We start from the raw sequence: 13,472 nt of genomic DNA on the forward strand, positions 1-13,472 counted from the left end.
CTGACTCTGTCATTTCTGTCATGCAGGTATGGAGACATGAGGGTGATGATGGGCTGTGAGATCTTCAGCATGTGGCAGAATTTAGGTGAGGTGATTAGCAGACTGTTTACCTGTTCCTTATATGGAAAAAAATGCATTTTGTTTGTCTGAGTATTGTGCCAAAATAAGACCAAACCATAGCTTTTCATATTTCTTGGTATTTAAAAAGAAAATAATTTTTTTTTCTAAAATTTTATGTTTCAGACACTTTTTCATTTAGTGTAATCGTTATGATCAGAAAATGTTTTATTTATAATTATTTTCCAATTATGCACTCTTCCAAAAGGATTTACCTTACTTTTAGCATAATGCACCGGTAAATGTTTAAATCTAAATGTAAGAATTGCACTAGATAGCCTTCCGTTAAATAAGAGAAGTTTTTTTTTTTTGAATAAATCAAATTTGATAGAAGCTATGACAGATGATGTAATGTGAAATGAAACAAGCTTGAAAATAAAGCTAAAATCCTGACCTGTGTCAAAAAATGCTTTTCCCCCCCCCAGGAGAACACAAGTTAAACTTCATTCCAGCTATGATTGGACCCTTTCTGGAGGTGACCCTTGTTCCCCAGCCTGATCTACGGAATGTCATGATCCCTATTTTCCATGACATGATGGACTGGGAGCAAAGACGCAGCGGAAATTTCAAGCAGGTACGCGGCTTTGAAACCATCTGCTGTAACGGATTTCCCTAGTGATAAATTAAATAAATAAATTAGTGAGCTGGACCAAAAAGAAGTGCTACGGCCACCGGACAAATAATAAGTAGCGTGATGACATCACGCCACCATGTCTGTCACTTCATAATGGTGTGATGACATTGCCGTGATGACATAATGGTGTGATGACATCATGGCTGTTTTTTACATGTGTATAAAACAATAAGACCAGACTCCACACACATTTGTCATGAACATTTAACCCTTTAACAGCAGACTCGACTACCATAACTCTTTATTCATTCATGCATTCCAGTGGATTCTGAAGCTGAGAAACTCGGCTTTGCACTGATATGCAACACTTTACAGTTGTGAAGTGCTTACACAATCAATCAGCTGATTCTGTCCCAGACAAAAGCAGCTTCATTGTTATGCAACACACTATGTAAAGTGCTGCATATTGGTCCAAAGCCGATATGCAGCACTTTACTCACATATTCCATTAGTAAATGATATGTACTTGTTTTCCTCTGCATCAGAATCAGCTGATTCACGTTGATCGCGTAAACGGCCAGTAGAGTCACAGTATGTCAAAGAGCGTGTGTTAATTACGTGTCGCCGGTGACGTCTCTGGAGTTTAAAAGGTGAAGGTTCAGAAAAATCTCCAATTTTGGCGTGAGTAGGGAATTCTCTATTTTATGTCACGGGCTAGTGGTTACTTGGTGTACTGCACCTGACATGTTTCGAAAAACATGCTTCAACCCGGAAGTTTTGAAGTTGAAAGTAAAAAACGTTTTTCTGAGGTATGCCGAGTCTTAAAAATATTTACATACTTAAATGCATTGAATAATTAGATTTTTTATTGAACTGTTTTATATTTTAATAAACTATTTAAAATGTATGTAGAAAAAAAAAAAATCAACTTTCCCTTTATTATAAATTAATTAATACAAATACCTTCTCTAAAGAAGTTGCCTTTTGGATTTAAACTCTAAAAAGAAACCCGATGAGCCATGTGTCATGGCTAATGTCTTATATATACAACTGTTAGCCTCATTTCTAAATTTGGAACTTTTTTTCTTTTTTTTTAAAGGTTGAGGCCAAACTGATTGACAAGCTGGACAGCTTGATGTCTGAGGGCAAAGGAGACGAGACGTACAGAGAGCTCTTCAACAGCATGTGAGTTCAGGGAGGGCATTAAAAACAAAAAAGGATGAAGGAGTGTCTTGCCAGGAAAAAAAAGAAGAAGAATTTACCCAAACAAATGAGTTTTTATTTCCTTAGACAGGTTAGATCAGAATAGCGACCCAATAAGCTACAAAAGCAGTTTGTTTGGTCTTATAAAAAATTCAAGTTTGGCCCACTCAAAGCTACTTATTAAGAATTTCCCCTTTATTGTATTCTGGTTGTTAATGGTGTTGTAGCAAAAGGTAAGTAAAGGATCATCAATCCCATCTCAATTCTGTCTTTGTGTTGTTGCATGGTCAGCATTCTTGTTTCTTTATCAGTGTGTGTGTCTGTGATTTGGGTCTTTTTCTGTTCACTCATCTTTTTTGTTGACCTCTTTGTGAATTACCAACACATTTACATCACATTTATACTGCATTCACATCATGTATGTCTCCTGAACAGTCGCAGATGTGAATCCTAGTTTTATAGGTATAATTTCACATGTTTATAATATTTAATCTGTTTTGTGCATTTAAAAATGCATGTTTACTTTATTAAAGTCTATAAGGCAATTCATTTTATATGTTTGATTTCATATTTTGAATATTTTCATTTGCCTAAGTCAGGGGTCGGGAACCTTTTTGGCCGAGAGAGCCATAAACGCCACATATTTTTAAATTCGAAAGAACCATACAATAATGTAGTGTCCCTTTCCCACACTGAGGCACGGAGACTTAACCTCTTAAGGTTCTTTATTCTGGTTACTGCAGGCCGTAACCAAACGCCGTTCAATTAATTCAGCAACTCCTCAGTCTCTCCTGCTGAGACGAGAGCGCTTCTCCTAACTTTATATTCCCTCACTGCTGCAACAGCCCTCCCATTTCACTTATTCTGTCCATAGCTGAACCCCATTGGTCCAAACTCCCCAACGACAGGCTGAGCGACAGAACTGAGAGCCAATCAGATCTCTGCATGATGCGTTCAATGAACTCCAGAATTTAGAACGCGACCCAACAAAAGCCCCCCAGTCCAACTCAGTCCGCAACAATGTTTAAAACTAAATATACAAGTGAATGTGTGCATTTGATGTAATTTCAACATTTTTAAAGTACAATAAGCCTGTGGCTTCTTTTTTAATAACGTTGTTATGCTCTTGCTAATAAATGACGAGTAGTTCTTACCATTATTACGACTTCTGGTGCTGCGTGGTTTTGCTGATGGTCTAGTCTGGTTGATACGTGGTGAATTTCAGCTTCATGCAGGCGTTGAGACTTTAAACGTGATCGTAGGTCTGAATGTTCTGTAGATGTGAGAAAGACTGCTCACATGCAAATGCGGAGCCAAACACATACTCACGCTGCAGTGAGTGACGGGCAGCGTGTTTTAAGTTTTTACAATCCCTGCGCGATTCACCTGCTGCCTGTGTGCCCACAACCCCCCCCCTTTCTTCCTCACACATCCCGCTGCAACTGCGCGCTCTTTCTCAGAAGCGGGAGTGCGCAGTTGAAGGGACGGCGGTTCGCAGGTTTCAGGCTGTTATAAACTCTGTGAAATAATACATAATAGTAAATTGATAGTGGTGCAGATTTATTTTCTCCAAGCACCGCTACTACTGCGCGCACCCCCCTGGCATAGCATCGCACCCGAGATGGACTGGTCTAATGAAAAAAATAAATTAAAAAAATCAAAGATTTGTCTGCGAGCCACATGTGACCATCAAAAGAGCCATAGGTTCCCGACCCCTGGCCTAAGTTGTTCTTCTCCCCCCATAAAACTAACTGGTGTGAGTGTGTGCTGATTTTAATTCTGTTATCATTAATTTATTCCGTCTATGCCTCCCGCCTGGAATAGAATTCCTCTGTTTGGTCCGTACCCTAGGTAAGACACTCCCCTTCTTTTGTTCTTTGTGCCGTTTCAGTGCGGGAAATCAATTTGTCCATAAAAAATAATAATCATCAAAAACTTTTACAGAATTCTCTGACAATCTAAAATCTTTAAGCTGCTTTGGTTTCATTTGAACTCCAGCAGGCTGGTTTTTAAGCATAGGGGACCCAGGAATTTCTTTCTTTTTTTGCAGCCTTTCTTTTGGGAAAACCTTCCATCTCCATCGCTTTAACACTTTTCTCTTTCGTCTGCTCAATCTTCCGGTCTTTACAGCCCTCTCTGTCTTGTTCTGTCTCTTCATTTGTCCCCCAGTCTGCTGAAGAAGATCGAGAGAGAGACCTGGAGGGAGAGTGGGATCTCTCTTATCGCCACCGTCACTCGCCTGATGGAGAGGCTGTTGGATTACAGGTTAGTGAGGGTGGATGTGTGTTCTTCTCAAGTCCTGTCCATGTGCAAACATCGTCACCGTTTCTGCTGCAGGGACTGTATGAAGCTGGGAGAAGTCGATGGCAAAAAGATTGGGTGTACTGTTAGCTTGTTGGTAAGTGCGGGTTAAACCGTAAAATCGTCTTATGTCCATGTCTTTGTTCTTTCATTTGACCCAAAGTCTTTTCTGCTCCCAGAACTTCTACAAAACAGAGCTGAACAAAGAGGAGATGTACATCCGTTACATACATAAACTGTACGACCTGCACTTGAAAGCTCAGAATTACACAGGTATGCATGTCTCACTGTCCCTCATACAATGCCATTATAATTACTATATTGGACACACCAGGTTATAGGATGCACCACGCTAAACAAAGGAGTCAGAGCATGGGGTATGACTACACTACCCAGAGTGCCTAGAAGGGTCTAGAGGCTAGTGATTGGTCAGAGGAATCGATGGGAAGTTTTCCTAGTGAACTGTGTTGTTCTTTTATCAGCAAAAATCAACTTGACGGATAAGTCATACTTTGTTGACGTATCACTCCACCAGGCTTCTGACTACGGTACCCACAATTCTCTAACAATCCTTCAAGTGGTGCGACTTTGTAGTTTACCAAAGTCATACTTAGACATTTAGACAGATTTTTAAGCACAGTGAACCACAGTGTATCAAAAGTACTCCTGAAGGTACAAAAAACATGGAGTACTACAATTGTATCCAACTAAATATTTGATTCACTTAGTCAGAATATCCTGTGGTTACTCTATTTTATTTTCCATTCTGTTTAGAGGTGTGTCCTCATCATCTCTAAAACAAAGACTTTTACAAATCACTTAAGATTGTTTTCTTTTTTTTTTTTGCTTTGCTAAAATTCAGCCAATCAAACAGCAACATACCACACATAGACCCACTGCAGACTCCTGCTCAGTTAAAACCTCCTGATTTAAGAAGTTAAATTGTGCCAAATATCCAGCTTATAACCACATTTTGATCATTAAGCTGTAATTCATGCAATAAAACATGTTTTAACAAAAGTAAACTGCTGGATTTGAGAAAATAAAGTGCATCCACTGCTGCCAGGTTGAAATGACCTTTGGGAACAGTAAATAACTACTTCTCTGCTTCTTGAGTAGGTCACAATCCAAGTTGTGGTGTTTCTTTTCTAAGCAGCACAGCAAGCACACTTACAAATGTCATTAAGTAAATCCTGAATCAACAAACTCTGCTTGATTTAACACAACTCAGCTTTTCTGACATAAAGGAATGTAACACACCCAAACTGTCATTTATGGTTGTTGGGGAAGAGAAATGGTGTCAGTGTCAGACTCAGAATTATTTTGAAGACATTATAGAAAACAAACAAAAATGCAGACATTTTGAAAAAGTAGCAGTTTTCAGAGTAACAGCTGTTGTTTTGTGTGCTTCACAGAGGCGTCGTACACACTGCTGCTGTACGATGAGCTGCTGGAGTGGTCAGACCGGCCGCTCAGAGAGTTCCTCAACTACCCCATGCAGAGCGAATGGCAGAGAAAAGAGTATTTGCATATTACTATAATCCAGAACTTTGACAGGGGAAAGGTAAGACATGCAGAAATGTTGAATCGCAAATGTGTCATTCATGTCATGCCTAACCAAAAAAAAGAAAACAGTCAACTTGGCTAATCCTGTCCCTCGCTCCCCAAAAAGGCTGTGTCATACAGCCACTACGTACATTTTGCAAATTTTCCATGTGTGAATTGTCAGTCTTTCATGGTACATGTGTACTATACGTCATTTATAATTGGTTCTTTGGTTCATCATTCATCGATGTGCCCTGATGTCCGTTTCGGCCGACGGGTTTTTACGTGAATTTGGTTTTTAGCTGTTCAAACTTTTTGATCAGTTAAGAATTATGCAGTTTTACACATATTCAATGTAGTTTATACACAATTTTCATTTAAATCTTGTCCAACTGTGCGTGATTTTTCCAAGATACTTACACAAATGGCTTTTCATGACCGTTCCACCTATGTGGAAAGCCACCTTTTCATGCATGCTCTACTGATGTGTAGCTTAAATATCCTGTATACGCTGCATGCAAGTGGTTTATTCGTAATGCATCTGTCAAAATGTCACATAAAGACCACAGCTTTTCACACTTTTTCTACTTATATTCCCGCATGACAAATTTTCATCAGTGCTATATGCACAAAATGTACGGAGCGGCTGAGACATAAATCATCGTTTAGAAGGAATTTACATGTATATATAATATCAAACGAGGTGTAGACAGATAATTAGTATTATTATGCTAATTATATATATATATATATATATATATATATATATATATATATATATATATATATATATATATATATATATATATATATATATATATATATGATGATATCAAACAAAGTGTAGACAGCTAATTAGTTTTATTAAGCTAACATATTTTCCAAAAAATTGACGAGATGATGTTGAGAAAACAAAACTAGTTCAAAAATGGTGCATTTATTTGAAAGCAAGTTGGTAAAGCCATGCATGTGTGTGTGCATGCATGTTACCTCAAGAAAGGAAAAGATATTTAGTATTTTGTTAGCCACCTCAAAGGTAAATATGCTAATATTAGCCAACCAAAAATCGATTCTCTTGGGAACATGTTTCTTGGTCATTATTAAAGTGATAAATGGAGTTAAACCAGTCTTCTGGTTAAGATGAAGGTCAGAGTTGGATCAGTTTGGTAAAAGGATTCTTTGGCATTCTGCTCAATTAGATACAAGTTTACTGTATCTAAATGAATACATTTTAAACGAAATAAATGCCTCAATAGTGAGACTGAATTCTGTTCTTTTTACATATATTTATAAAATAGATTGTAGTAGAAACAATATAGCAGTGGAAGCAATATAGTATTATATTATAGTAGTTACAATACTGAAATATAATACAGCAGCAGTTTTTATTTAATTAAGATGGTCATTTCACAGCCTTCATAAAACAAACCAGATCTTTTTTTCTGACTTAATAGCGCCCTCTACTGGAGCATTTCTGAAGTTTCAACGGCTAAAATGTGTCACGTGACCAAATCAAGTTTGTGCTTTTTCTGTGCAGTGTTGGGAGAACGGCATCATCCTGTGCAGGGAGCTCGCCGATCAGTACGAGTCTTACTATGACTACAGGAACTTAAGCAAAATGAGGGTAAGACAAAAATCCTCGTTGTAAAAATGAGACAGAAATAAAACAGGTTTCCATCATTTGTTTTGTAGTAAAAAAAAACAACTTTCTAATAAAGCTTTTTTTGGTTTTTAACTAAATGAAATGAAAAAAAGGCCCAGTGTTGTTTACCATTTATTTGTATTTGAGACTATGGCAAAGATTTCTTATTATAACAGAAATGTTTTGATGACATTTATAATGTTTAAACAATAAAACCTTTTTTTCAAGCAGTGATAATAGGAGATTCATTTTTTTAAGGTTTATGCCTTAAATGGCGATCAAAAAGTTTAACCAATATTTATGTATTCCTTTATTTAAATTAAAGATCTAAAAGAATGTCTCTCCTATTTCAAGTAAATTAATATCAATATCAATCAATATATATTGTTGGTTAATTTAGCTGACAGCGTTTTTGGATCAAACAAATAGAATTAAAATAATTTTGGGGCTAAGAGTGTTAAATATGACTGCTGTCAAAATAAAATCAACTTTTTATAAAATAAAAATCTGGATAAATGTGTTCTGTTGCCACACAGGTGTCAAACTTTATGACAGGAAAACAAAATCTAAACTAAGCAGACTAAAACACAAACATAAATACTATTGAGGAAAAAAAACCACACTTTTAATGGTTATAAAAAGAAGAATCAAAGTTAAAATGGAAATAATTCCTTTTTCCTTTTACTTTAAAATTCTACAATGTATAAATTCATGAAGCAAAGATTTCTGCTTTTTTCCCCCCCCAAATGACTTTAAATACGTAGACTGATTTTCTTTTTCTTCTGACAACCAAACCTTCTTTCGCTAGATGATGGAAGCCTCGCTTTATGACAAGATCATGGACCAGCAGAGATTGGAACCTGAGTTCTTCAGAGTCGGATTCTACGGAAAGAAGTTCCCTTTCTTCCTGCGGGTAACTACAAACTGTCCTTTCCGCTTGGAGGAGGAGTGAACTCCGCTCTGGTGGAAGTGACATTCAGCTTCTCCTCTTGTGCCGTGATGTAACACAACTTTGCAGCCGCAGTTGCGTTGTGCCGCCACTAGAGGTCAAACTCACCCCACCGACCGCTTGCCGGTTTCTGCTGCTCCCCCTGCAGAATAAGGAGTTTGTGTGCCGCGGCCACGATTACGAGAGGTTGGAGGCTTTCCAGCAGCGAATGCTCAACGAGTTCCCCCACGCCATCGCCATGCAGCACGTCAACCAGCCCGACCAGACCATATACCAGGCAGATGCTCAGTGTATCCTTGTCGAGGTTTTTGTCACAAAAAAGCAGCAGATGTGTGTATTTTTTTTTCCTTTTCCCTCCCGATACATACACATAACTGCCTGTAATGAGGCTCAATCCGCGGCACGCCATGCCACTTTCCCGCTTTCTGCTCGTCACAAATCAGCGGATCGTTCAGGAGCACACAAACATGCTGCACCGCATTCTATGCACGGGATCCAGACAGACATATGAGCCACAATCAATGTTCACAATGGAATTTAGTGGTTAAAAAAAAATCAAAAAAAAAATGAAGAAAGCAGCAACTCTGAAGCAGAAAATTCTTCAGTTTAGAAAAAATATATTCTTTGACTTTTATTTATAGCCTTTCTGCAGCTATTTATGCCTTGTGAATGTAGGTTGACGTATACACAGCCAGTCGCTACTGACAGAACGTGTAGGATTCAGCATGAAGATGTATGAAACGGCGTTCCGGCGATTAGCATTTCCTGGATCCGTGCCGTACATAAATCAAACTTGCATTAGGAAGCTGTCGTCATATCTGTGCAGCTTCATTCATATAAGATGTGCAGCTGGTTAATTATTCACACCAGTATATAGTGCAACTGTTGGCCTACATAGAAGTTAAAAGAAACCACAATGACAGAAAAACTGAGAGCTGCAGCCAATCAGAGTCAAATTTTTGTGTTGGCTTTGTTTGAAATGCGCTAATTTGGAGCCTTTTATTTTGAAAATCAATGCATTTTCACAGATTTTCCGTCTGAAACCATTTCGAATTTAAAATGAAGTTGTTGTTAGGTGTAAACAAACAAACAAACAAAACAGATGAAAATGCTGACACAAAGTTTCCACGTTGGAGGGATTTTTGTGACACTAACACGTCGATTAACTACAAAAAATGGATTAAAAACTTTTAGGCTGTTTTCAGCATCGTACATTATACATTATACATACACAAATCTTAACATTAATCCACTGCAGTGACATTTTGTTGCGATTTAAATAAATCAAATGGTTGATTTTGAAATGTTGTCGATGCATTGTATTGGGTAATCCAAAATTCCTCATCAATTTGAATTGATTGTGTATTGGTGATGTTTTGACCAACAAAAAACAAACAAACAAAATTAAATGTGATCAACAATCACCTAACTTTTTTTGGTATTTCAAGTTTTCCTTTGACAGACAGAGAAAAACACGTAAAAATAAAAGTAAAGCTTGATATTTTTTTAAGAAGTTAAAAAGCAAAAACTAGAAAAATCTGTTTCTCAACCTTTTGAAAATGAATCCTATTTAAGAAAAAAACAAAGACAAAACAAGGATGTCTTTTTGTTGCCTAAAACTAAAAGTTTATGTTTATTTGAGTTGCATTATTTATTTAGTCATTTTATGATCTAATATTTTCGGTTCTAAAGCATTTGCGACAATCTGTCTTAACACCAGCGATGAGTGTTGAACAGTTGGTCACACAGGTTGAAGTTAGTCACCAGTTCAGAAAAATTAAGTAAAAAAATTTAAAATTCTTTTTTTTTTTGGACATTGTTTTCTTACAATCATAATAAACCACACAATTTTTTCTTTTACATCTCAGGCTTAAAATAAAAATTAAAAACATAAAAGTCCGGAGAAATGGCTTTCATTGTCAATTTAATTTTATCCAGAAAGTTCTAGATTAACTTTTTTTATCGTTTGTTTTGGGCCTTTGTTGCTTATTTAAATACAAACTCTAAAATTCCGCTTCAATGTCTTTTATTCGATTAGCTCGGCTGCACCGAATCATGGCGTCCGTTTTATTGTTGACGTTAGATTTCTCTACTTTAATGCCAAATGCTTCGTCGATGCTAAGATGCATCTTCAGTTTGATTGATTGTTGACATGAACAGCTGCGGCCTGCGTTGGACACACGTGTTGCTCTTCACAATAATGGTCTAAAAGCACACTGCTGTTCTTCTCACATAACACCAATCAATACTCTCAGATTGCTCGCCCGATCATGAATCCTTTTTACAAACCTCCATGCACACCAGTTGATGTGTTCCAAACCGCCTTTCTTTATTTTCCAGCAGGTGAAGCCGCTCATCAGAGCCAGGTTTTTCACAATAAAGCTCCTTCACTGCACACACGGAAAAGCCTTACGGGCTTCTCTGCCTGTTTTTCCTCTCACTAGTCAAAAGCAGAAGCTTGTCCCGTACGTGAGCGCAGGGAACAAATTCAACCACCCTTTCAAATTGCATGTTTCCCCTGTCATGTCCTCACGGACAAGCCCCCCGATTCTCCATGTTCCTCTAGGTCACTGAAAAGGTCGTCCCACATAGGTCCCCTGCCTCCGTCGTGCTCTTTTTTTCTTTTTTTTTTCCTGACCCGCAATGCTGTCAGACCTGCAGATCTACGCGGTTACTCCCATCCCGGAAAGTCAGGATGTGCTGCAGAGAGACGGAGTGCCCGACAACATCAAGAGCTTCTACAAGTTTAATCACATTTGGAGATTCCGATATGACCGGCCCTTCCACAAGGGCACCAAAGACAAGGAGAACGAGTTTAAGGTAAATGCAGGGAGGATTTTATCGGCAGTCATACATGAAGCGTTGCAGCCACGCTTCGGTCCATTTAAAAGAAAAATCCTCCAGGATCCACTCTGATCATCTTTTCAGGGGTCTTTTGATTCTAATTGTGCTGTTTTCAACCAAAATGGAAAAAACTGCCATTTTCTAGCACATAGCTTCTGTAGAGCGGCAATAGTTTATTAGAAAGTCACCTCTTAGTTGTGGGTTGGACTGTTGGCGCAGAGCAACCCCGTCTCCCGTCCCTGAGAGCTTGAAGTACACTCAGCCTATTTTCCACATCACAGTTACAAGCTTTTCAACAAATTTTCGTCTTTGTGGATAAAGATATACTCATAAGCGTAATATTAATCTTAATTTTCTTTAGGCATGTCCTCTATCATGAGAAAAATGCCACGAGACCTTGTTAAAACCCCCAAACCACAATTTCTATCGGTGTAAGTCTTTACTATGTTACGTTTTTTTTCCTTAGAAACACCCAAACACCTTTTCTCTCTTCTTCTTCTTCTTCTTGGTTCTTTGTACGTTGGGATAGTTTGCATCAGCGTTCAGGTGTTAGTCCGTAGATAGTGAATGTTTTATTCATTGTGACTCCGGTATCAGTAATTACACCGAGAACCTCCAGCTGTAGTCAGAGCCGCGTAAAGCTTAGCGGGAATGAAGTCTTTACAACCTGATGGAGTCGCACAGCTGCGCACACTTTTAGAGCGCACACACCCCAACACACAGAGCCCAATATTATTCTCATAAATATTCAACTGTATTACACACACACACACCCTTTATGGCGTTCATCTCATCGCGCTTCCATCAAGGTTATTTGGGCAAATTTAAGCAGGATGCGTTGATTCTGTCAGGGCTTGATATCTCTGTCCCTCATGTGGGAATGAACTATCTACAGGAAATTCTACCATCAGACATCTTCAACCAAAAAAACCTAAAATCTTTTGGAAGGTTTCCAATTTTTATTTTTCTAATTTGACTTTGAGCTTTCCTGCTTTTTCAACCATTTTTTTTCTCCACCAAGCTGTGTTCAGGTGGGTTTCTTGGCTTTTAAAAGCACAAAATCAATAAACGGTAGCAGGGGTTGTGTAGTGACTCGGAAGACCCTTCTTCGGCGAGAGGACACCAGATCAATATTGCATATCAGCTCCCATCTGCTTTGTTGTAGTGTCCTAGAGCAAGACACAGGGTCCTAATCTAGACTTAAATTAAATTAAGCCCTCCTGGATCTGCACCTTGATCCTGGCTTCTATCTGCAGATCCCAGCAGGGAAACCACCTTCTGCTAATCTACAACATTTTAGATTATCAGGACAAAGTCCTTCACCGGAATAAGCTTTGTATAAAAAACGTACCATAGGCAAAGACTCTGCTTATCTAAAAGGCAAATATTAGTGTATTTTGCTTCAAATGTTGAAGTTTTAGGATGAAATACTAAAACATCCTATGTACTCCAATTGATTATGGTGATAGCCTTCAGTAAATACTCCGTTTTCCATAGTTCAAGTCTTGTCGGAGCGACCTTGTGAGATGCTGGCATCCTGACAGCCATTCTGCCTGACAGCATAAGTGCTCGAACATGAATGATGATGTAAGATATAGTGTGCGACGTGCAACCAGTGGGTCTTTGGCAGTTTGTGTGCTGATATCATGTTTCCCTGAAACTGTGTGTCGGTAATTAAATCATGTGCGGCCCCGCCAAGAGACCGAGCGCACGCTTGAATTTGATTGAAGCAGATATGGATTGGGGTTTTTTGTTTTGCTGAGCTGTGATCGGCTTGTCCTGTCTGCAGAGCCTGTGGGTGGAGAGGACGACCCTGACTCTGGTCCAGAGTCTTCCTGGCATATCTCGCTGGTTTGAAGTGGAGAAGAGAGAGCTGGTGAGTGCAAGCACCTGGGATGACCTAAAGACGCTTTTGTGGCACAAAAAGAACACTTAATCCATTAACTTGGTCTCAGTTTATGGGTATTAAAGTGTGTTTTTAAAAAATGAAGCCAGTACTTTCATGTATATAAAATTCTGTTTTGTCCAGTGACTGTATATGAGAACTGGGCCGAGTGAGCGTGATGTTACCCATAGAAAGTGAAACTTTTTTTCAAGCTACGGACGCCGCCATGCTGGAGTCAAACATTGTCAGTAAGCAGTGATTGGTCCAAGTCGGTTGGAGTCATCGTTTCTATGGCAACCGCTCTCTCCAATCAGGAGTGAGCTTGTTGAAAATCCACCCAACACACCACTTGAAAGCGTTCTCAGGAAAATCTGTAAATCAAACGTTTTGAACGTTTAACGTAAGACCACAT

The 13,472-nt window shown here is 38.5% G+C and overlaps 1 protein-coding gene and 1 long non-coding RNA gene across 7 annotated transcripts in view; one reads left to right on the forward strand and one right to left on the reverse strand.

Moving 5' to 3' along the window:
* dock4b (dedicator of cytokinesis 4b) overlaps positions 1 to 13,472 on the forward strand; it is a 152,670-nt gene that overhangs the window by 111,144 nt on the left and 28,054 nt on the right. For 4 of the 6 annotated variants that reach the window (XM_011490916.4, XM_020714319.3, XM_020714318.3 and 1 more), the window contains exons 30-42: positions 27 to 85; positions 543 to 691; positions 1,791 to 1,876; positions 3,719 to 3,745; positions 4,064 to 4,159; positions 4,232 to 4,292; positions 4,375 to 4,468; positions 5,611 to 5,759; positions 7,278 to 7,364; positions 8,191 to 8,295; positions 8,480 to 8,621; positions 10,985 to 11,151; positions 12,965 to 13,051. In XM_011490916.4, coding sequence (XP_011489218.1) covers positions 27 to 85; positions 543 to 691; positions 1,791 to 1,876; positions 3,719 to 3,745; positions 4,064 to 4,159; positions 4,232 to 4,292; positions 4,375 to 4,468; positions 5,611 to 5,759; positions 7,278 to 7,364; positions 8,191 to 8,295; positions 8,480 to 8,621; positions 10,985 to 11,151; positions 12,965 to 13,051 — 1,309 coding nt within the window. The remainder of the gene's footprint in view (positions 1 to 26; positions 86 to 542; positions 692 to 1,790; positions 1,877 to 3,718; positions 3,746 to 4,063; positions 4,160 to 4,231; positions 4,293 to 4,374; positions 4,469 to 5,610; positions 5,760 to 7,277; positions 7,365 to 8,190; positions 8,296 to 8,479; positions 8,622 to 10,984; positions 11,152 to 12,964; positions 13,052 to 13,472) is intronic. The other 2 variants (XM_011490917.4, XM_078941505.1) reach the window with 1 other exon arrangement.
* LOC144989309 (uncharacterized) overlaps positions 1 to 13,472 on the reverse strand; it is a 150,894-nt gene that overhangs the window by 39,525 nt on the left and 97,897 nt on the right. The window lies entirely within an intron of this gene.

Source organism: Oryzias latipes, chromosome 23 (genome assembly GCF_053564925.1).
Source record: "Oryzias latipes strain Hd-rR chromosome 23, Olatipes_Hd-rR_3.1".
NCBI classification, from domain to species: domain Eukaryota; kingdom Metazoa; phylum Chordata; class Actinopteri; order Beloniformes; family Adrianichthyidae; genus Oryzias; species Oryzias latipes.